General features: G+C 38.2%; 1 protein-coding gene across 9 annotated transcripts in view; it reads right to left on the reverse strand.

The window, feature by feature from the left end:
* The window catches only part of CADPS2 (calcium dependent secretion activator 2), a 564,312-nt gene that overhangs the window by 39,833 nt on the left and 499,385 nt on the right, over positions 1-25,094 (reverse strand). For all 9 annotated transcript variants that reach the window (XM_030826808.1, XM_030826805.1, XM_030826801.1 and 6 more), the window contains 3 exons: positions 21,757-21,831; positions 2,880-2,963; positions 2,738-2,770 (listed from right to left, as the gene is read on the reverse strand). In XM_030826808.1, the coding sequence (XP_030682668.1) occupies positions 2,738-2,770; positions 2,880-2,963; positions 21,757-21,831 (192 nt within the window). The remainder of the gene's footprint in view (positions 1-2,737; positions 2,771-2,879; positions 2,964-21,756; positions 21,832-25,094) is intronic.

The raw sequence follows: 25,094 nt of genomic DNA on the forward strand, positions 1-25,094 counted from the left end.
GTTCTTAGAGCCGGGCACGGTGGCTCACGCTTGTAATCCCAGCACTTTGGGAGGCCGAGGCGGGCGGATCGCGAGGTCAGGAGATCGAGACCACGGTGAAACCCCGTCTCTACTAAAAATACAAAAAATTAGCCGGGCGTGGTGGCGGGCGCCTGTAGTCCCAGCTACTCGGAGAGGCTGAGGCAGGAGAATGGCGCGAACCCGGGAGGCGGAGCTTGCAGTGAGCCGAGATTGCGCCACTGCACTCCAGCCTGGATGACAGAGGGAGACTCCGTCTCAAAAAAAAAAAAAAAAAAAGAGTTCTTAGAACACTTTGGATACAAGTCCTTTATCAGATATGTGTTTTGCAAATATTTCTTCCCATTTGTGGCTTTTCATTCTCTTAACAGTGAATAAGAGTATACTTATCAATTTTTAAGTCCAATTTATCAATTTTTTTTCTTTCATGAATTATGTGGGGTTGTATCTAAAAACTCATCACCAAATGCAAGGCCATATATATTTTATCTTATATTTTCTTCTTGAAGTTGTATAGTTCTGCATTGTACGTGGGTCTAGGTCTGTTTTCAGTTAATTTTTGTGAAAGGTGAGCCAGCGCTCTTTTTCTCATGAGACTGTCTTAGGAGACAGCTTCAGAGAGGCATACTTGCTGGAGTTTGAGTATAGAAAAGAATAACGGCCAACAAAACCTTACAGCTTTTAAAGTTAATATTCACAGGCATCAACAATAGAAGTGTAACGTCCATAACTGAGGAAGGAATTCATCACTTTGTAATCTGCCATGGTCAAACCACATCTATGGTATAGCATGTTCTGCTCCAGGGGGCAACTTGATTTAATGCTGACACTGATAAGCTAGAATTCCTCTAAGGTAGTAACTGGCATGATGAAGAGTCTGGATATGATTGCCATAGAAGTGTGCATAATGATATGTCTGTTTCCCTATCTCTTTTGTCTTTAATACTGTGAACCATTTGAGGGCAAGAAATGTATATCTCATCATGTATGTCCAGGATCTAGCACTTAGTATGTGATAAATAAATATTTAAGTAGTGGGTTTAGTGAATAAATTGAGAATGTTTAATCTAGAAAATAAGCATTCCTCAGACAAGATACGCCTGTGAATAGCCACCACACCTCCTGGGAAGAGGAGGCATGAAAATTGTCATTAAATATGCAAAGAGCTATCATGCAGAAAAGAGATTAGAACGAGGATTAATGGGTAAAATTCACAAAGATACAGAATTTTAACTCATAATACATAAGAGTAGGCTGCCATATGGTCATCCTGTAACCACTGAAATAATTAAACAGTGCCCAAGTGAATCTTTGTAAGGGATGTTAGAGGAGGGGTTACTGGCACTGAGAAGGGAAGTAAATGAACCATTTTCTGTCTCCTTCAACTCTGAAATTCTATGGAGAGAATAAACTAGTATAGGGCCGATTAAAAACCTCAAAATCTCTAAGAACATGAATAATTTTGGTGTCACAGTCCATTTGTAATTCAAAATCAAACAAAAACTATATTATAATATGTGTGTTAGGAAGTCCAATGTGATATATACAAGATTATTTGTGTCTTCCTTTTTAAGATATCAAATATAAAATCTCCCCTTAATTCTCCCTTTCATGCTGCTGCTTTGTAGGGCTCTACATATGTGATTTTTTTCTACTTATGGTCCAGCACTGATTCCTTGATTCTAGGTACCAGACGAGGAGGGTATGAAGACTTCTTTGGGAAACATTTGTAAAATAAAAAGTCCAGTTCCAAAGAAACCCCATGCAAAGGTAGAAAAGTCCAGGGCCTTCTCATTTAAAATACTCATTTATAACTACAGCAGCAATAAAGCCAGAGACAAAATGTGGTGGTGCATCCTAAAAATAAGAGCTATCTACAACTGATAAATAAAGCTTGTCAGCACTCAAAACTGTTACCATTTCTAATGGTAATGTAGAGATATAATGTTCTTCAAATACAAAGAGCAAATTTATATTCCATCTAGTCTTAAATCTTAATTTATTTTTCACTGTGCTCTAATTCTAATTCTTTGAAAATTGACATATATGCCAAAATAAATGATTACACAGAACACCTTAGGCCTTGATCATATATGTGATAATAGAATTTAAATTAAAAACTAATTTGCTATGATGATCAGCTTAAAAATGCCGCACAACTTGTTGGTTATGTTTACCATGTGAATGTTCTCATTGTAGCTAAGTCAGTTTCATGATTTCTGCTCATGGAATCTAAATTTTGGAACAAATTTATGAGTTATTTCCCAAGAATTCTATGAAACAACAAATGTTAAAATAAGTGACTACTGATTTATATAACACTTGTGTATTTAGAAAACTAACTGGTTCATCTTTATCATTATTTTACCTTCTATAAGAAACCCGTTTCATATAAAGGGGAGGAAAAGCGAGCAGTTTTTCTATAAATAGTGTGAGGCATTTTCTAACCCATCCTAGAGTGCTATAACTTCCCTCTGCAATTCAGGTGATATGTTCTTATGATGAACTGATCTCCTTAAGAGTTTCTGAGTTACAACAGAAAAAGTCAACGAAATAATCTTGCTATGCCTTGTTATTAAGGTTAGTGCTTGCTTAAGGAAAATAAACTACTCCCTAAGGAATGGCACTGGTTTAAAGATTTGAAATAAACCCATGATGAACTGTAATTTTTTTTTAAAGAATTCCATATAGCTTTAAAAAGCAGATAAAAAATACTTACTGGAACATCAACATATTTTGCAGCTGCTTTCACCTTAAGTGTGAAAGAAAGAGATAATTATGAGAATTATTTTTTTAACTGCCATATAAGTACTATGACAACAGATAAAAGACCACAGAAGATAACTCATTCAAATACTTACAGTGAATGACAGAATGGATGAAAAGAAAGTGCCTTCATCATACCTTGACAGCTTAGACAACACGCCTTCCAACACTGAAACAAACTATAATACAGTTATAGTGAGTATTTAGAATGTTACTGTACATACAAACTAATAGCAGGGCAAACAATTCCTGAATCAATTTCTTCCATGGCACAAAAATTCACAATGAATGAACTGACAGCTGAGGTCAGACTAACTTGTGATGTTTACTCTTTCATTCTGAACATGAACTCTACCGTCCTTTCCTTTCCCATGGCTGGAAATAATACACCTTATTTTTTATTTTATTTTTTTTAATGAGATGGAGGCTTGCTCTGTCACCCAGGCTGGACTGCAGTGGCATGATCTTGGCTTACTGCAATCGCCACCTCCCAAGTTCGAGCTATTCTCCTGCCTCAGCCTCCTGAGTAGCTGGAACTACAGGCATCCACCACCACGCCTGGCTAATTTTTGTATTTTTAGTAGAGACGAGGTTTTACCATATTGGCCAGGCTAGTGTCAAACTCCTGACCTTGTGATCCACCTGCCTCGGCCTCCCAAAGTACTGGGAATACAGGCATGAGCCACCGTGCTTGGCCAATAGTACACAATTTTTTAAAAAATAAAAAATAATGTGTCATAGGAATCTAGTCACTATACATATGAGATCACTGAAGCCATTTCATAAATAATCTTAGGTCTATGAGGTTTTTCCTTAAAACATTTTTCAACTTCAATGTGGATGTCAAGAAACAATGTCAGGCAAGCTTAATCAGATTCCTTTCTATTGTATATTACTTGCCATCCTTCAACTTTTTCTACATCTACACAGGAGGGCCAGGCAGGGTGGCTCATGCCTGTAATTCCAGCACCTTGGGAGGCCGAGGTGGGTGGATCACCTGAGGTCAGGAGTTCGAGACCAGCCTGACCAACATGGAGAAACCCCGTCTCTACTAAAAGTACAAAATCAGCAGGACATGGTGGCTCGTGTCTGTAATCTTAGCTACTCGGGAGGCTGAGGCAGGAGAATTGCCTGGGAGGCAGAAGTTGTGGTGAGCTGAGATCATGCCACTGCACTCCAGCCTGGGTGACTAGAGCAAAACTCCATCCCAAAAAAGAAACAAAACAAAACAAAAAACAAACAAAAAAAACAAACCAACAGATAATGAAAGGGAGGTGTTGTAACATATGAGCTCTTGTAACTATGACACAATGGCTGACATTAGTTAACAAGCATTTACCAGGCAGTTCTAATTGGCACATATAAGCATCATCCCTGCTTCCCAAAGCTTACATAGCAGTTATGGAGAGAAAACAGATACACACTGCAGAGTACACTGGAAAAGAGCACTGGACTCAGAATGTATATCCCAATTCCATCACTCAGTAGAATGCAAACTCAGTTTGACCACCTTACTTCTCAGGCTTCCTCCGTCAGTTAAATGGACTAGGGTGAGGGGGGAGGATGTGGAATTCAAATTAGTCTCAAAAGTGGTTTACATTCCAAAAATTTATATTTCTATGAAATAAAAAAACACATACACTATGCATTTTACTTTATTTGGCATGAAGATCGATGAATAAGAGATCTTAAGAAGGACATACTGCCCTACATCTCTCCTCCTTAGAACTAAAATAATATGAACTATTGACACATTATAGATTCCCAAAGGGAAAATGCTGACAAGGTTTTTTCAATAGGAGAAGGGAAATTAACGAAGACTGGTTTTTGTTCACATAGCAGCTTCTTCAACAAAGTGATAATAGTTCTAAGGACACAGCTTATTGGTCTCTGGTGACTAGAGAACTCGCTGTGAGTGCATAGGAGATAATCTTTTCTTTATGGCTGATCAATTACTGCAAAATAGTTTATGCAAAAGAAACAAAAACTTCCCTATAGGTTTCTCCATCACATCATTTGCGACATGATGTAAGAACACAGAAACAAAACCATGCAGACTGACTGTGAACTATAAGTGCAATTTTTAAGGAATGAGAATAATGTATGCCTGGATAGCTATCCTAAAGGATGCCTAGGGAAAAAAAATCCACCCACAAAATTGTGAATTGCTCACATGTAGAAGTTAATTTAGCACTTTCTTCCTGCCTGTTAGGATTTCTTACCAATCATGACTGGCTAACTCAACTTGATGTGGTTTGCAAGGACCCAGAAGACGAATACTCTAGGGTTATGTCAGACCAGGGAAAGGGAATTCCAAACTTAATGGCCCTCTGTGGAAAATGCCTCATCTCTTGTAACTCAAATCTTGAAGCAAGTGTGTACTGGGTGATCTCATTTGCCACAAGGACAGCGGCAATTGCTATGGTTACTAGACAGCTTGAACTATGGAGGCTGTAGCCCAGCACCTGGTTCTTGGTGCCTGCTAGTGAGTCTACACATACACACATGTGTGTTGCTGAGGGATAAAGCAAGATAGAGGCAGGAAGCCTGTCGACGAATTTACATCTTGGCTCAAGTTGCAGCTCTGCCACTGTCTGGCTATGGGATAAATGTGAAGTCATTTTGCTTCTCTCTCTTCATTGTACTTCTCAGTAAAGTGGGGAAAAGGACAGCTATCCTGCCCAACTTACAAGAGTGGTCTGAAGATCAGTGGAGGTAATTTATGTGAAAGAACTGTGAAAACGGCCAAACACTAAAGAAATGTAAAGAATTAATATTATCCATATGATTAGCAAAATCACCATCCGTGTCTAAAAACCTGAATACATTAAGTCACAAGTTAATGGGGCTGCCTTAGAATTACTTAGTGACAAAGAGAGGAATGAGTTTGGTCCTTAAGCTAATGGGTCTAATTCAATTAAATCTATGGGGCTTCTATGGAGGTAGAATAGAGCTGAGACTATAAGTCAGAAAACCACTGGGATTCCGCCTGTTTCAAGGTTATTTGGCAGATGGCAGAAAGAGGAAGGCTTTAAACACAGGTGGTCTTGCTCCAAAGCCCATGCTCTTTACCCATCATGCTACAGAACTGTTAAGAATTAAGTGATATGCTGTATGCAATGTGCCCAGCATGTGAGTACTCAAGGGTTCAGGTGTGGTGGCTCACACTTGTAATCCCAGCACTTTGGGAAGCCAAGGCAGGAGTATTGCCTGAGTCTAAGAGTTCAAGACCAGCCTGGACAACATAGCAAGATCTTGTTTCTAGAACAAAAAATAATAATAGTGGCTGCGCATGGTGGCGTGTGCCTGTAGCTTCTCAGGAAGCTGAGGTGGGAGGATTGCTTGTGCTCAGGAGTTCGAGGCTGCATTGAACAATGATTGTGCCACTCCAGCCTGGATGACAAAGGAAGACCCTGTCTCAAGTTAAAAAAAAAAAAAAAAAAAAGAGCTTGGCCAGGTGCGGTGGCTCACAGCTGAAATCTCAGCACTTTGGGAGCCTGAGGTGGGTGGATCACAAGATCAGGAGATCGAGACCATCCTGGCTAACACAGTGAAAGCCCATCTCTACTAAAAATAAAAAAAAAAAAATTAGCTGGGTGTGGTGGCGGGTGCCTATAGTCTCAGCTACTCAGGAGACTGAGGCAGGAGAATGGTGTGAACCCGGGAGGCAGAGCTTGCAGTGAGCCGAGATTGCACCACTGCATTCCAGCCTGGGCAACATAGTGAGACTCCATCTCAAAAAAAAAAAAAAAAAAAGAGCTCAGTAAGTGTCATTTTGTTTTCATTATTAATGAGTACCTAGGATAAGAAATACAAAAACACAATAGTCTTAGACTTTTCCCTTTGGGAAATACAAACTAGTGGGAGAGAGAGACATGAACATAACTGCACATGACACAAGGCAGAAGTGTTATGGGCAGTGTAGACAGCACGCAGTAGAGCTGAAACCAGAAGAAGGAAGTAATGTCTGTGACTACAGGATATGGGGTCAGCTTCATTTATGAGGTGACACAGGAGCTGAGCCAAAGGATAGCAGAGATGGAGTGGCTAAAATGACTCTCTGGGAAGGCTGCTGGCAAATGTATTTAGGGCAGAAGTTTCTCCACTGTGGCATCTGGCAGCCTGTCTGGCTCATCTTCTTCAGAGCATGAAGCAGCATTGGCTTATATACAAGTTAGTCCTAGGTGTGAACCTGTGGTCTGCTGCATTCATGCCTCAGCATTCTTTGTCTCCATTTCAAAAGTAGTGGAGAGTCTTTCCTCAGGTTCCTCCCTATCCCTAAAGGTCCCTGGGGAGGCTCAGTAGAGCAGGGAATCTAAGTGCTTACATGGCAGTGAGCAGCGACAGCACCTGTGGGATTAACCAGCTGAGGTGTACAGTTCCTACAGGAAGGTTTTCTTTGTAAGATTTTTGTTGAGGCACACCTAGTAGAAGAGCTACCTTAAAAATCAAACTCTATTATAAACATTAAGATTGACTATTAATGATATACCTTCCACCTGGCTTTTAATTGCTTAAAACAGCAAGATTCCAAAGAAACCCAGTTAAATGTTGGGTTTAGTTGCTGCATCTTTAACTGCTTCCTGTGAACTTTCTCTGTACAGCTCAGGGAGTATATAAACACTTATGGGTTTGCCTTGTGCTGTCTGTTCTCCTGAGGGTATCGGGTTGGAATGAAACACTATAATCTCTTTGTTTCCCTGCTCTTTATTACTGATGCCATTAACTGGGCTTGTTTGAAAAATATTTAACACCTAAAGTCTGTCTGGGTAATTACTGACTTTGTCTCATGAAACTCTTAGAAGTGACTGGTAGAAGGAAACACGAAGAGTGCTTCAAGGCATGTGCATTTACATTTCTTGTTGATTTTGACAGCATATAAGATTCATATGGAAGGTAGAACCATAAACTCTAAGTGACGGGAGGATTCCGGCTAGGGTTCAAAATGCACAGTTCTTGCATTTTTAGCTGTGACACTTCATGAAATAAACAAGGAATATTTGCATCATTTACACTGCACGTTATAAAATCTTCCACAGAAAACACAACCATCCCTAGTATGGCCGATAATGAAAAACTAAGTGTTTTCTGTGGAGCGGATGGGATGAGGGGTATCTATTAGCTGTCTTTTTGTTGTTGTTAAGATCAGGACTAACTAGTATTGTTAAAAATCTGCACATGTACTCCCTGAATCTATTAAAAAACACTGTTGGTGGGACTGTAAACTAGTTCAACCATTGTGGAAGTCAGTGTGGCGATTCCTCAGGGATCTAGAACTAGAAATACCATTTGACCCAGCAATCCATTACTGGGTATATACCCAAAGGACTATAAATCATGCTGCTATAAAGACACATGCACATGTATGTTTATTGTGGCACTATTCACAATAGCAAAGAGTTGGAACCAACCCAAATGTCCAACAGTGATAGACTGGATTAAGAAAATGTGGCACATATACACCATGGAATACTATGCAGCCATAAAAAATGATGAGTTCATGTCCTTTGTAGGGACATGGATGAAACTGGAAAACATCATTCTCAGTAAACTGTCGCAAGGACAAAAAACCAAACACCGCATGTTCTCACTCATAGGTGGGAATTGAACAATGAGAACTCATGGACACAGGAAGGGGAACATCACACTCCGGGGACTGTTGTGGGGTTGGGGGAGGGGGGAGGGACAGCATTAGGAGATATACCTAATGCTAAATGACGAGTTAATGGGTGCAGGAAATCAACATGGCACATGAATACATATGTAACAAATCTGCACATTGTGCACATGTACCCTAAAACGTAAAGTATAATAATAAAAAAAAACTTTAAAAAATTAAAAATAAACATGTTTTAATAACATATTCTTAAAAAAATGTGAACACAGTACCCGAATGTCATGAACTAGGAGAAAATAGGTTGTCTTCCCTAAATCAGAATGTTAATATATAAGAATAAAATAATATGAGGCCAAGTGCAGTGGCTCACACCTGTAATCCCAGCACTTTGGGAGGCCAAGGTGGGTGAATCACGAGGTCAGGCATTCGAGACCAGCCTGGCCAACATAGTGACACCCGTCTCCACTAAAAAAAAAAAAAAAAAAAAAAAAGTTACCCGGGCCTGATGGCAGGCACCTGAAATCCCAGCTACTTGGGAGGCTGAGGCAGGAGAATTGCTTGAACCTGGGAGAGGAGGTTGAAGTGAGCCGAGATTGCGCCACTGCACTCCAGCCCGAGCAACAGTGCAAGACTCCATCTCAAAAAAAAAAATATATATATATGTATAATAACATGATACAATTGTCTCTTTCCCATCCTCTTTCTGTGAATCCAGCTGTGAAACTACTTATTTGAAGCTTTGTTCCAACTGACTCCTAAAAGGTCTTACCAGATCCTGCACAACTATAGGAGGGAGGGAGAGTGTTTGACAGCATGTCTTTATTCATAACATACCTTGTTCTGCAAAGTATCTAGGACAACTTCTAAAACAGCACACTTAGACCAGATGTTGGTGAATTCATCACACTGTTTTCTCTCACTGTTCCTTTTCATTGTTCCCCCACAAATAAAGTGAACTATTTTACTTTGCATTCTCTCTCTGCTAAAGGCTCCTAACATTGTATGCTATTCCTTTGGGCACATACTTGGATTTTAACAGGTGCCTTCTGAATATATGGCCTTGATCCAAATAAGCAAATTGAGTAAATTTAATGAAATTAATTTCACGAGGCTAAATTAACAAGAAACTTTAATTACATAATTTAGGCAGTCAGATCAGATTTATCTTCTATCTACCCTATTCTTAAGAGAAGTCCAGGGGAAAATATTCTAAGTTACGAGAGAGAGAGAGAGAGAGAGAGAGAGAGAGAGAGAGAGAGAGAGAGAGAGAGAATGTATATATACCCATATATCTGTATCAATATAGTTGGGGGAAAAGTGTATATTATTTCTTAAATCCTTTTTTTTTTGCAATAATTGAGAACCTAGGAAGTTGAATAATATCGAAGATCTTTTAATTCATATCCAGAATTGATGGAGGCCCTGTTCAGCAGTGCTTTCTGAGAGTTGTCATTTTTTTCACTCTTGGCTCTGTTAACCATATTCTAAGCCTTCCCCCAGTGGTTTTTTTTTTTTTTTTTTTTTTTTTTTTGGCTTTTTTTTTTTTTTTTTTTTAGACAGTCTCACTTTGTCACCCAGGCTGGAGTACAACGGCGTGATCTCAGTTCACTGCAATCTCTGCCTCCTGGGTTCAAGTGATTCTTGTGCCTCAGCTTCCCGAGTAGCTAAGATTATAGGCGTGCACAACCATGCCCAGATAATTTTTTTTTTTTTTTTTTTTTTTTTTTGCTTAAAACAACAGAAGTTTATTATGGTATAGTTCTGTAGTTCAGAAGTCTAACAAAGGCTTCATGGGGCTAAAATTAAAGTGTCAATAGGTTTGAGTTCCTTTCTGGAGGCTCTAGGGGAGAATTTGTTTTCTTGACTTTACTAGCTTCTTGCCTGCATTTCATGGTTCACGGTCTCCATCCTCCATCTTCAAACTGGCAACATAGCATCTCTCTAACCCTGCTTTTGCCATCTCATCTTTTTCTCTGACTCTTTTCTTTTGCCACCTCCTTCCCCTTTTAAATACCTTGTGATTACATTGGGCCCACCTGAATAATTGAGTTATCTCACACGGTTTTGCCATGTTGGCCAGGCTGCTCTCGAACTCCTGACCTCAAGTGATCTGCCTACCTCGGCCTCCCAACGTACTGGGATTACAGGCATGAGCCACTGCACCCAGCCTTGGCATTTTCATTGCTATATAGAATGTATCCCATTTTCATCTACCTGACTTAGAGGTGCCCCACCTGGGTACTCTAGCTGGACTCCACAAGCTGGTCTCACAGAATGTATGCATGGAGGGACCCACAGGCTGGCTGGTACAACCCAGATATAAAAGGGACACAAGAGGACTGGAGGGTGAAGCTACCACTCTTTCCCTCTCTGGTCTTGCTGAGTTCTGCATGGTGTTGTGGAGAGATCACAGGCTTAGGGACCACAGGGGCCAAATCCTGGCTCTGCTGACATCCATTGTGTGGCCTTGGGCCTCTGTTTCCTCATCTGTGAACAGGGAGACTGGACTGGTGACTAGTCCTGCCTTGAAAGATGAGGCCACCCAGGTAGGGCCCCAGGCCTCCTTTCCCTTCTTAATCAGACTGACATCAATGCTTTGATTGATGTTACATTTTGCAGTGCTAATATATATTTGAGACATTAATATATTTTATAAACATTTTTAAAGCATATAAAAATATATCTTAAAACTATAAAAATATTTGAAAAGTCCCTAGTAGATGACCTCAGGACTCTTCCAACGTCCAGCATTCCGTGTGCTATGAGTTTCTAGAGCCTGGAGACAACAGATGCAGGCCACCAGCAGGCTCCATGCAGATATGTGTGTAGGACTTTTGTTCTAGACTGAGAAAAGGCTGTCGGTTTTTAAAAAACCCAATACCCACTTTTTTTGATGAGGAAAATAAGTCATGTGAGGAGACCCAGCTGGTAACATAAGAAAATGGGACTAGAATCCAACTTTTCTGATGATCCCACACTTCGGTTGTTTTAATTTTAATATAAAGTGGAAATAAATACGACATTTCTTGTACCCTTTCCTTGGTAAGATTTAATGCTCCTATTTTTTTTTCCCTTGGTAAAAATTATTGAAGTCTTTCTGGCTAGAATAATTTTTGTTTATTCCTTTTTTTTTTTTTTTTGAGACGGAGTCTCGCTCTGTCGCCCAGGCTGGAGTGCAGTGGTGCAATCTCGGCTCACTGCAAGCTCCGCCTCCTGGGTTCACGCCATTCTCCTGCCTCAGCCTCCCGGTAGCTGGGACTGCAGGTGCCCGCCACCACGCCCGGCTAATGTTTTGTATTTTTAGTAGAGATGGGATTTCACCGTGTTAGCCAGGATGGTCTCTATCTCCTGACCTCGTGATCCACCCGCCTCGGCCTCCCAAAGTGCTGGGATTACAGGTGTGAGCCACCGAGCCGGGCCTTCCCCTTTCTTTTAAGGTTACTTTCTCTCTTTTCCATAGGTGTTCCAGTTACAGCACTTTGGCCTGAGAATGGTGGCTGCTGATACAATATTGTTTTCAATTGTTGAAATCTTATAATCACATCAATACTTTGACCCCATATCCCTCCTCTGAGCTCCAGACCCAAATAGCTAATATCTTCCTTGACATCTCCTCCCTCAGGTGTCTCAAAGGCAGCTCAATCTCAACATGTCCAATACTGACATCATGGTCTTTCTCTCCAAATCTGTTTCTCTTCCAGGACAGCCTGCATCTGGGAATGATACTAACATTCAGGCCATAAACTTAAGAGTACTCCTTACTATTTCCCTTTTCATTGTACATCTGAAATGTCTTTGGATTAGTTCCCAGAAACCAAGTAACAGCTTCTAGACTATCCCCTCTCCAATCTGTTTGCTACAGGCAGTCAGATGAATCTTCTTATAATGCAAATCTGATTAATTCCCTGCCCACACTCTCCAACCTTTCAGTGACTTCCTATTGCTCTTGGGATAAAGACTTTAAGCTCCTTAGTACTTCCTACAAGTTTCTGCTCACTTCTGCAGCGTCTTGCTCCAGGCCCTGGTTTCTGCAGTTTCTCTTACTTAAATGGTCCTTTCATCTCTCTTCTCCTGGTTAACTCTTTCATTCTTAGGAACTCAGCTCAAGCTTCACTTGCTTGGGAAATCTCTTCCTGTCCTCCCTGACTAAACGAGTTACTCGATCACAGTTTATCCTACATGACACATTTGTATGGGTTGCATTTTATGTTTGTTAGTGTGTCTCCTCCAAGGGTTAGCAAACTCCCTGAGGGCAGGGACTCTGTTGTTCTGCTTAGCACTGTATCCCTGGCATTGAGCATACTTTCTGGCACAGAGCTGCATCCTCTACATTGCCTCATGGGCTGTGAATTTCAATCGTTTTTAAAAAATGAATATTGCCCTTTTTCATTAGGGGCAGAGTCACAGTATATAATTTTATGCAAAGTACTTTATATTTCATGTTCTAGGTTAGAGACAAGAACTGGAGTATTGATGCCAGAGCACATTTCTTTAGCATTTTCCAGATTTACTTTCATCTACTGGATTATATGAAAATCAGTGTACAAAGAATAATAGATAAAGTAGATTCAGAGACACACACATAACCATGAAGAAATGGCAGAGAAAGTGGACACAGAGGGCACGGGGTAAGGAGGGGGCTAAATTTGCTTAGGAAGAGGTAAGATGTCTTCTAGAAAGGAGAGCAAACCAAGACTTTTCTAGTTGAATTATAAGAAGAAAGCAAAAAAGGGCTCTTCAAATAGGGGGCAGAATGTGAAAAGGCACAAGGGTCTGGAAAAACTATGAAACCAATAGAACTTTGGAATAGCTAGAGTTTAAGATGTGGGGGAGAGTGTTATAGGGACAAGAGCAATTATACTGTGAAGGGACTTGTAGGTAATGCTAAAAAGTTTTTCTTGTGGGTCAACCTTTCACAAACTATATTCTAAGGAATATTAATTCCTGCAAGATATTATTAGGAATTCTGGAATAAAGTGCCCCAGGACAGGTTAAGTGTAGGAACACTGCACTCTCAAACACTGCATCATCCTGAACTACAAGGAATACAGTGTTCCCCAAATGGGTCAGCAACCTCATCTCATGGGACATCAACAAAACTCAAGTACAAGGTGTCCTGAGACACAATTTAGGAAATGATGGCACAGGGAGTAAGGAATGCCTACAACATACGAAGCATTGGCAATAAATGGTCAAATCTGTATTTTGGAAAGATACTCTGGCTTCAGGGCTGTATTAGTCTTCAGGGCTTCATAGCAGTTCACACACTGCTATGAAGAAACACCTGAGACTTGGTAATTTATAAAGGCAAGAGGTTTAATTGACTCATAGTTCTGCATTGCTAGGGAGGCCCCAGGAAACTTACAATCACGGTGGAAGGCAAAGGAAAAGCAGGCATCTTCTTCACAGGGTGGCAGGATGGAGTGAGTGCAAGCAGGGGAAATGCCAGATGCTTATAAAACCATCAGATCTTGGGAGACTCACTCACTATCATGAGGATAACATGGGGGAAACTACCTCCATGATCCAATTACCTCCACCTGCTCCCACCCTTGACACATGGGGATTATAGGGATTATAATTCAAGATGAGATTTTGGGTGGGAACACAGCCAAACCACATCAAGGGTGAAGTGGGAGACCATGGTAGAGATCAGTGAGGCAAGAATTTAAATGGGGAAATGATGAGGCCCTGAAGACTATAGTAGTGCCAGTGAGAATGGAATGAGGCAGAAAAGGGAGTGTTTAGGAGATTGACTCAAGGCCCTGATGTCCTCTTGTGTGATGTGCTTGAGCAGATTCTATAAAGACAGGGACCCTAGGATGACAAGATTTTATAATGGGGTGATCAGTACTGCCAATGGAGACAGCAAATGCAAAACAAGAGGCACCTGGGGTGGGGTGGAGGTGATGTGGGTATTTTTAGACATTGACCTTGTAGAGATGTACAGAAGGCAACTGGAAATATGGGGTTTTAGGTGATAAAAATGAGAGGAACAATAATAATAATATCAACTAATACTTAACAATGTGTTGGCCACTGTTCTAAGACTCTATCTGTATTAACTTACTTACAATTCACTAATAAATGCTACTATTATATTACTCCTACTTTATAGGAGAGGAAACTGAGCCATAGAAAGCTTGTTTAAGTAACTTGACTAAGATCAGACAGCTAGTGGAGGAGTTGAAATTTGAACCCAGGTCAGAAGTTGGGCTTTTAATTGCGATTCTGCACTGCCTTTCACATACAGAGCTGGGAATCACAAGCATAGAGTTAAACCTGGAAGTGGAAAAGTCACAGAAATTTGTAGAAAAAGTTCAATAGAGGACCAATGATGGTGGCCCAAGAAGTAACAGCATTTAGTTGCCAGTGAGAGAGAAGGACACACAGAGGGAAGGCCAAGACCTTTTCTAGGCACATAAAATGTGTATATAGTAGGGAGGGACACATACTGTTGAGCACTGTGTGTGATTGAGAACTTGGGCTCGTTCTCATGTTATTTGTGAAAACATGTGAGGTAAGAAGAAGATCTAAAGGTAGGCTTGAAGAGGAGAGATAAAAAGAAGAAGGTGCAGTTTATTATTTATCCAGATGTAGCAAATACATTTATCAATATGCACAATTAAAATATGGGAAGAAATATTTGGAATATGAGAAATTCACTGTTATTTTCATCTACTTTATGTTGAGTTAATTATTATGATATAAAAATGTCTATGACATGACTCTTAGAATTTGACAGTGTTGTAATAGTTAATGTAGAAACTGCATATTTTAATTTTTATGGGCTGGTTGCTTTTCACAGATTTCCCAGAGATGTAGAATCAGTTAAGTGCATTGGATTAAGGATCTGAAGCTCAGAGGTTTGAATCCTGATTCTCACTAGTTAATTAGGTGTTTGACGCTCATCAGTTTAATAAACGACTTTGAGAATTATGTTCCTATCAGTGATTGAGGATAAGACTGCCCATTTCATTAGGGGCAGAGTCACAATATATGATTTTATGCAAAGTACTTTATTCTATGTTAATTTCATAGGTTTTATAAGGCTTAAATAAAGTCACATATGTACAGTTACAGTGGCAGTTTCACAGTAGGTACTTCATAACTCTTTTAAAAAAGTCATTTCTTCCTTGGTAAAAACAAGTGTGAACAAACTGTCTTATAGACTATTTTTGTAAAATATATCCTAAGTTTAAAGGTTTACAGGCCAGTCTGGATGAAGATTCACCACAGCAGTGTTTCTCAAAGTCTGGCTCATGGTTCCCTATTGTAAAATAACCATGGTGGCTGGTTAAACATGCACATTCCTTTCCCTCTTCCCAAACTTAAGACTCAGTATCACTGGAGATTGGGGTATGGAAATCTGCATTTTAACAGCTCTCAGGTAATTTTTTGTGTATGTGTGCTAACAATTAAGAATCATTGCCTTATAAGATGTTTTAGTTTTTCTTAATGAAATAAAACCACAATCTATCCTGCCTGTGGACCCTGGCATCACGCCTGCCCACAGGCCCTAACAGCTGGCCCACACAAAATTTCTAGCTGGGGTGAGTGATGCAGGGCTTTTCCTGCTGAAGTCAATCTGTAAATAGTGGAAGAGGTCACTGTTTCTCCAAAGGTGCAGATACCAACGTAAGGCTACAGGGATCATGAAGAATCAGGGAAACATGACACCATCAAAAGAATAAAATAAAGCTGACCGATAACAAATAAGGAGACTCAATCTGTATTCAAAAACCTCCCAACAAAGAAATGGCTTCAAAAGTGAATTCCAACAAACATTTAAAGAAGTGAATTCCACCAAACATTTAAAGGAGAATTAATGCCAATTCTCTTTAAATGCTACCAAAAAACAAAACAAAACAAAACAAAAAACCCAGAAGAGGGAACACTTCCAAACTTATTCTATGAGGCCAGCATCACTCTGATACCAAAGCCAGACAAAAGATACTGCCAGAAAAGAAAACGATAAGCCCAGATAAACATGGATACAAAAATCTTCAACAAAATACTAGCAAACTGAATTCAACAGCGTATTAAAAAATCATACACCATCACCAAATGAGATTGATCCCCAGGATCCAAGGATGCTTGAATATAAGCAAGTCAGTTGTTATGATACACCACATTAATAGAATGAAGGATAAAAATCACAAGATCATTTCCATAGATGCAGAAAAACACTTGACAAAACTAAGTAATGTTTCATGATAAAAACATTCAAAATATTAGGAATAGAATGAAATTATCTCAACATAATAAAGGCATCATATTCATAATATGACATCATATTCAGTGGTGAAAAACTAAGTGTCTCTCTAAGATACAGCATAAGACAAGGATGCCCACTCTTACCACTTCTATTCAACATAGTACTGGAAGTCCTAGCCAAGGTAAGTAGACAAAAAAATAAAATAAAATAAAATAGATAAGAAGAAAAAGAAAAGAAATATAAGCCATGCAAATCAGGAAAGAACAAGTAAAATTATCTCTGTTTGCAGATTACATGATCTTAATATGTAGAAAACCCTAAATACTCTACAAAAAAGAACTGTTAGAATAAACAAATTCAGTAAAGTTGCAGAAAAAAAATCACATACAAACTGTCACAAGATCAGAAAACCAAACACCGCATGTTCTCACTCGTAAATGGGAGTTGAACAACGAGAACACATGGACACAGGGAGGGGAATATCATATACTGGGGCCTGTCGGGGGCTGTGGGGATAGGGGAGAGATAACATTAGGAGAGATACCTAATGTAGGTGATGGGTTGACGGGTGCAACAAACCACCATGGCAGGTGTATACCTACGTAACAAAAGTGCATGTTCTGCACATGTATCCCAGAAGTTAAAGTATAATTTTAAAAAGTCATTAATATATCTGTATACTGACAATGAATTATTTGGAAAGGAAGTTGAGAAAACAATCCCATCTATAATAGCATCAAAAATAATGCAGTACTTAGAAATATACTTAACCAAGAAGGCAAAAAATGTGTACACTGAAAAGTATAAAACACTGAAGAAATTAAAGCAGACAACAAATAAATAAAAAAATCCCATGTTCATGAATTACAATAATTATTATAGTCAAAATGTCCATACTACTTAAAGTGATCTACACATTTAACGCAATCTCTATCAAAATCCCAATGGCATTTTTTTAAAGTAATAGAAAATGCAATCCTAAAATTCATCTGGAACCACAAAAAGCTTCAAATAATCAAAACAATTTCAAGCAAAAGAATAAACTGGAAGCACCACATTTCCTAATTTCAAAATCCATTACAAAGCTAAAATAATCAAAAAAGTAAATAATGTTAACTTTTTAAAGTAAACTTTTTAATGTAAACAATGTTACTGGCATAAAAGCAGATGTATAGGCCAATAGAACAAAACAGAGAGCTCAGAAATAAGCCCACACACATACGGTCAACTGATCTTTGACAAGAGTGTCAAGAGAAAAGGATGGTTTCTTCAATAAATAGTGCTGGAAAAAGTGGATGTACATATACAAAAGAATAAAATTTGACCCTTATCTTACAAAGTAAACAAATGGATCAACAAAACCATCAACCAAACACTATCAAGTAAAAATGGATTAAATAACTTAAGACCTCAAACCATAAAACTTCTAGAATAAAACATAGGGAAAAAGTTTCTTGACATTGGCCATAGCAATGATTTCTTGGCTATGATACAAAAAGCACAGGCAACAAAATTTTTTAAAAAATGAGATTATATCAAGTAAAACAGCTTTTGCACAGCAAGGGAAACAATCAACATAATGAAAAGGCAACCTACAAAATGGGAGGAAATGCTTACAAACTATTTGCCTGATAAGGAATTGATATCTAAAACTCAATAGCAAAAAAAAATTAAAAATTAAAAAAAATGAGCAAAGCACTATGTCTCTAATAAACACGTATAAATGGCCAACAGGTATACGAAAAGGAGCTTAACATCACTAATCTTTGGAGAAATGCAAATCAAAATCACAGTGAGACATTAGCTCACATCTGTTTGGATGGCTATTATCAACAATCCAAAAGATAACAGATATTGGTGAGAATGTGGCAAAAATGCCCACTGTTGGTGGATATGTAAATTGGTGTAGCCACTACGGGAAATAGTGTGTAGAGTCCTCAAAACATGAAAAATAGAACTACCATATGATTTAGCAATCCCACTAATGGGTATATGGCCAAAGGAATTGAAATTAGTATATTGAACAGATATCTGCACTCTCATTTCTTTGCAGCATTCTTCTCAATAGGCAAGACTTGGAAGCAAGTTTAATATTCACGAGACAGGTGAATGGATAAAGAAAATGAGTTATGTGCATACAGTGAAATATTATTCAGCCTCAAAAGAAGAAGGAAATCCTGCCACTTGAGACAAACAGATGAACCTGGAATATATTATGCTCTGCGAAATAAGTCAGACACAGAAGATTAAATATTACATAGTACCAATTATATGAGGAATTTAAAATAGTCAAAATAATAGAAGCAGAGGGTAGAAAGTTGGTTTCTCAGGGGCTGAGGGGAGGGAGAAATGGGGAGGTATTTGTCAAAAGCTGTCACAGTTCTGCATGATGAATAAGTCCTAGAGAGCTACTGTACAGCATAGTGCCTATAGAAAACAATACTATTTGCTAAGAGGATTGATCTTATGTGACTGTTATCACACACACAGAAACAATTATTTGAGAGGGCTGGAGGAAACTTTGGGAGGTGATGGATATGTTTATGGTACAGTTTGAGGTGATGGTTTTATGATTATATACTTATATGGCTGTATACTTACCTACAAACTCATCTTGTATATATTAAGCACGTACAATTTTTTTTGTCTGTTAATATTGCAATAAAATGATTTTAAAAATATAATTATGGAGATCAATTTGCATCATCTTTTTAAAAAACATCAATTACTGTCATCTCTTATAGAAGCTTGAGATGTTTGGTTCAACCTATCAAGTAAACTTATTTTATACTTTTCAACCAAAGAATCAAAGATAAGTACAATTTGACAGCAGGAGAAATTAGGCACAGAGGAAAACTATAATCTAGTGCTGTTTTCTAAATATAATATCCAGTATTATACAAGGCTCTTTTAATCAAAATTAAATTAAAAATTTAATTTCTCAGCTTCACTAGCCACATTTCAAGTACTCCACAACCACATGTGGCTAGTAGCTACTGGTTATTTTAGAATATCTTTTCCTTACTTAGCTCAAATACACTATTTTTAAAATTAACCAGATGTATTTGATATAGAAACATTTAAGTGTCTTGCTTTGCCAGAAATGGATGCAGAGATGACATGCAGCCCCATCTGCCTTCTCTGTACTCTTCCTTCCCGCCCCCAAAGCAAAACTTGCTGGACTTTTTCCTTGCTGCCTGATAAACCTTATATCATCTATAGCTAACATGTAATTGAATGATACTGATTAAGCAAACTTCTCACAAAAGGCAACTTCCGCATGAGGACTGTGTTCACGGGTTGGTTATATCTGGATAAAATTTCCCTGAAGGCCTCACAGAGAAGAAGGTGCAAAGTTAACTTTATTTCACTGTAGTGGGTTGACTGTGTGGTGATGCAAGCTGCTGTGCTGGGCTCCTCAGAGGGTGGAAATCTCACTGCTCTTCCTCAAAGAGCTTGATTCTCCCCAGTGGTTCACCCCTTCCCCCCATGGTTTTCCTATTATTTTTTTCTCTATCTATCCACTTGTTGGTGAATGTGTGAGGTATCTGTATCTGTAGGTATTTGGTGCAGTGGTAAAAATCAAGAGAACAAAAATAAGCTGGTGAGGTGGTGTGATTCTAACATCGTTTTTCTTTGCGGTTGTTTTCCACTCTAAGACATGCCACTAGATAATTTGAAAAATACAAAAAAAATTGCAGATGAAATAAAAAATGAACTATATTCCCATTACCCAGAGAAAAGCTCTGTTAACATTCTGCTGTTTATCCTAACAGTCTTTTTCCTATAAGATGCAAATTCAGATCATATTTTACACTTTTAAATATTCAGCTATTTTCACTTAATACTGTATTATGAAACTCTTCATTTATCATTAATAGTCTTTGAAAGTATCATTTCTTAATGCAGATGTCCCATAATTTGCTTTACCTTTTCAGATGTCGCATAATTTGCTTTACCTTTTCCCTCATTAGAAATTAAGGTTGTTTCCAAATATTGGTAAGACATAAGGTGGCAAGTATCAATAATATATATTTTGCGCATCTAAGCAGTATGATAAAATAGAAAAAGGTGAAAAGGTATTAATGTACTTGATGTATTTCCAAACTATTTTCCAGAAAGGCTGTAACGATTTATACTCCCCTATATAGGAAAGGTGAGTGTCTTGCCTCACCTGAAACTGAATGTTACTTTAAAAACATGTATGCTAATTTGCTAGAGAAAATAGTATATTATTGTAGCTTACTTTGCATTCCTTAAATTATTAATGAGGATTAACATTTTTCATGTTCATGGGGCATCTCTGTTTTTTTCTCTTCTAAACAGGATGTCTTTTGTCTGTTTATTAAATTGGGGGCGGTTTTACCTTTGCTTCTTGTCATCCTTCCAGTTGTTTTATGAAGAAGCCTGATTTAGGGCTTTTTGATGAAGCCTTGTGAGAGCATGGGATGTATCTGCTCATAGGAAAGTGCCTCTAGGAACATGACCATTCTCTCTGTTCATCCTCTTAAACTCCTGGTGCTCTCATGTTCTCTCTTCCTTTCCTTATCAGCCCCCGATCTCAAATGCTACCCATGACCGTCCGTTACACCTTAGTGGGAATCTAAATCATCTAATCACTAAATGATGCGCCCACTGCTTCATCTCTACTTATACAGTGAAAGATCATAGCTTTTATCAAAGGTATTTTGAGCATCAAATTGGAAATCCTGGGAAACTCCTGGGTGTGGAGGACCTCAGATGTCACCCTGCAGCTTTCTCTGTCTGTCTCTGAGAACAGATCTAGAGCCTTAGTGCCGTCGTCACCACAGATGGGCTAAATTCAAGGACTGATGACTACTCAAAGCTGCTATGAAGTTAAAATAAATAGCATGAGAACATGAATGTGACATAATAAGGTTTTACTGGAAGAAGAGTTAGTTTTAAAATGACAACAATTGTAGGAAAAGCCAAAATTTATTATATACAAAAAAATCAAAAGCTGTTGACATAGTGTTCCTAACCTTTTTTTGCTCCTAACTTTTCTGAAAATTCTTTTAAACTACCTTTTTTCTCAATTAGATATTTAAAAACATTAAAAAATTCTCTGTTGAAAATTTTCACTTTGATTTAAAAAGGTGAATAAATAATACATTACCTTTGAAACTAACAGTGAAATGATTTCTTTTACACTGTTGTCGATCAGATCATCTATTTTTGAATGGTACTGTTGCTAGATATTAAAAGATAAAAACTCATTAGTTGACATGGACACAAAACTTTTGTCATCAGTCATAAATGCTCTAAATCTACTAGTTATGGCCTATCAGATTTATTTAAAATGATCATTTTGAACATTAAAAGAACAAAACCTTGAAAATGATCCACCCAGTCAACACTTTTTACATTGTGGTTTGAAAATTTTCCCATGTGCACTGTTGAGTTAAGCAGCTAATGGGGTTATTATTTAGATGAATTGAGTTCTTATTCTTATTCAGGCAGAGGAATGTGAAGGATACTTTTTGTCTTCTCCTCTATAATTAAGGTGGCCATGTATTTTTCTAAAGGGTTGGTTTAGCTGGAGAAGCAAAAAGACTAGAAAAAGATTTAATTAATACTGCATTTCATGTCTGACAACTCTCATTCATAAGTTATTTTAAATGTGCTCTAGAAATAAAATGAGCTCCCAATTGTTCACTCTAAAAGGACCTTTTTGTCAGCATAGGGAGCAGCAGTTTATACAATTCTTACAATATGCTCGAGCAAGGGCAAAATTAGAATTTCATCAACAAAGGTGAATAGATGGTAACAAATTAATAGGCCATAAAAGGTATAATGAAACATCACTCACTCCCCATAGTTTTATTACCGCTTCTTCATGAAAAAGATGCCTTTAAATAAATACCAAAAAAAGATGTATTTAAAATCAATCTGAAAGACTTTTTTTCTTTCTTTCTTTAGAGAATACTAGAGGGCTCCATTCTTAAATTAGCAGAAGCTTTGGCTTCCAAGGCTTGTGAAGGCACATCCATTTAAACAGTAATTCTTCCTTTAGAAGCATTTATCTGACAACTGATTGTCCCCAATAGCCACTTCACAGAAAATGTGACTTGTAAAGACTAACCCTATCTTGATGGTTCAAGGCTTCTTGGAACAGCTAACAAAATGCATAGAGTAAAAGTACTCAGGTCAATATAAACATTAGACCAACTTCACTGCTGGTTGAATGGTTTCTTAAGATGTAAGTTTTTGAAAGCTATTTTTTTTTTTTGTGCTGAAAACATGTCTCAAAGTTTCCACACAGAAGAAAACATCAACTTAGGTCTGCTTTGGAATACTCAGGAATGACACTCCACCCCTCTCCCCAAGGGTTCCAACAGTTACAAGTGGTTATCATCAACCTGCATAAATAATAAAGAAAGGAAGGATAATTTTGGAGTGTCTGAATTATTTTCTTTTTCTGTGTGAGTCTGAGTGGGTGTGGGTGTGTGGGTGTGAATATGAGTGCATAATGATGAGTGATCTAAAAGTAACCACATTGATGTGAATGTGGAATTTTCTGAGCACATATTGCACCCACCAAAGCATGTCTGTCTCAATTAAAACCTTTATCGATTCCCAAATTTGTGCTCGCCAGAGGATAAATGGAATTGAAACACAGAGAGTGGATTTCCATTCCAGTAGTGCTGATATTTTTGCTTTTGAGATAGCTTGAAGAGAAGGAAAAGGGGAGAGAAAAGGGGAGAGAAGACAGAAAAATAGGTAGAAGAAAAAGAGCCTGAAAAAGCTGGCTGGCAGTTAAAGTTCTGATCCAGTCTAAATTATTAATAATTTTCTGAGCCAGGCAGGCTCACACATGAACATATCTGAGACCAGCTGAACAATTCCAGTGCACAGGCTGATGGGTAGGGTAATCCCTCCACAGACACACTTACAAAAAAAGGCCCCCCAGCTCCTGGCTGAAAGCTGTGCAGCTGACTCTGCGATGGAGAAGCTTATGCAAATGAGCTCTGCCTGGCTCTCCCGCGCTGCCACTCTTGTTTCACGTCCTCCTTGCTCCAGATCAGTGTATGCAGCAAGAGGAAATTAAATGCCACATGATATACTTCTTTGGGGTAGAAGAGGAAAGAGATACAGGAATTGGGCTTCAAGCATCTCACTTCCCTTTTACATGGAAAGTGCTCCAAAGCATGCAGGCATTGAGGCACCCAGACTTCCAAGCAGGTTCCTAAATATGCCTTATCTCCAATGTTTTTCTGTTTACATAACTTTCATTTTTTGAATTCAAAGTGATCAAATGTCATCAGAAAACTATCGTATATAAAATACAGAGCTACTACATGTTAAACTTTTGGGTCGAATTGATTCTGGCAAATCTTAAAATCAAGTGATGAGCCACAAAAGAGGTCATTGATACCCATTTTCTTGAAAAGCAGTGAAAGTCAATGGACACTAGGAACCATTAAATTCTCCTATAATACACACCTGTAGATTGTTGCTTGCTTTGATACCTGATCTAGCCATAAGCAGAGAGAAAGAGAAAAAGAGGAAGAGATGGGGAGGGAGGGAGAGAATATGAGAATGAATGAACAAAAACAAACACATACAATGTTAAAAACAAAGGAATAAAGAAGAAGTACACATCTTAAATTTAATACCCAAGAGGTGAATCCAAATAGTGTGAGGTTTTCAGATTTGTATAATATGGGATTCTGCTATTGTAAATGTATCTGGTTAGATATGACTTACACTAATATTACAACTGCTGGGAACTTTCAGAATCTGCTCTGGCTGTGCAGTTGGCGGAGGTGGTACAGGCACATGAGTGTGAGAGAAAAGATGGCTCGAGAATTCCCATTTTACATATATATTCTGCAGACAATAACCCATATATGCCATACATAGGTAATACAAAGTTAGCTATAAAAAGTTCATTCATTAGGGGACCCAGATAACTTTCTTTTTCTTTTTCTGTGTTGTTTTTTAACCTTTGCTAAAAAATTTATTAAATAATGTATTTCAGGAAAATGACAAATTAACATAAAAGGAAGTTGTAGAATTAAGGAACAAGGATGAAACCGGAAATTGAAATATGTCAATAAATGTAATTAATGATTATCTGTGAAAGTAATATTTGTGTGTGTACACATTTAAAATAAGGCAAGTCAAAAACTGCCAAAATAACTGTGGTTATTGTGTGTTCATCTGGGGTGGGTACAGGAGCATTCAGTGGCTGGTTAAAACATTCTAAGATCAGTGGTGTGCTTAAACTAGTTCATAAAGGCAGCTTTCTAGAAATTTTCAGATAACTTTCAAAGACAAACATGAACATGTAAAAAGAGATCACAGGTAAAAACAGAGTTCATCTGCACAGACATTTTTAAGTTAAAATTGATAGTTTTTTTCCCATTTAGTATAACAGACAACATTTTTGGTACATTTTTGTTTGCAACAATAAAAACCTATAAAATTTTTATCAGAGGCTGGTCATGGTGG

Source organism: Nomascus leucogenys, chromosome 13 (genome assembly GCF_006542625.1).
Source record: "Nomascus leucogenys isolate Asia chromosome 13, Asia_NLE_v1, whole genome shotgun sequence".
Lineage (NCBI taxonomy): Eukaryota > Metazoa > Chordata > Mammalia > Primates > Hylobatidae > Nomascus > Nomascus leucogenys.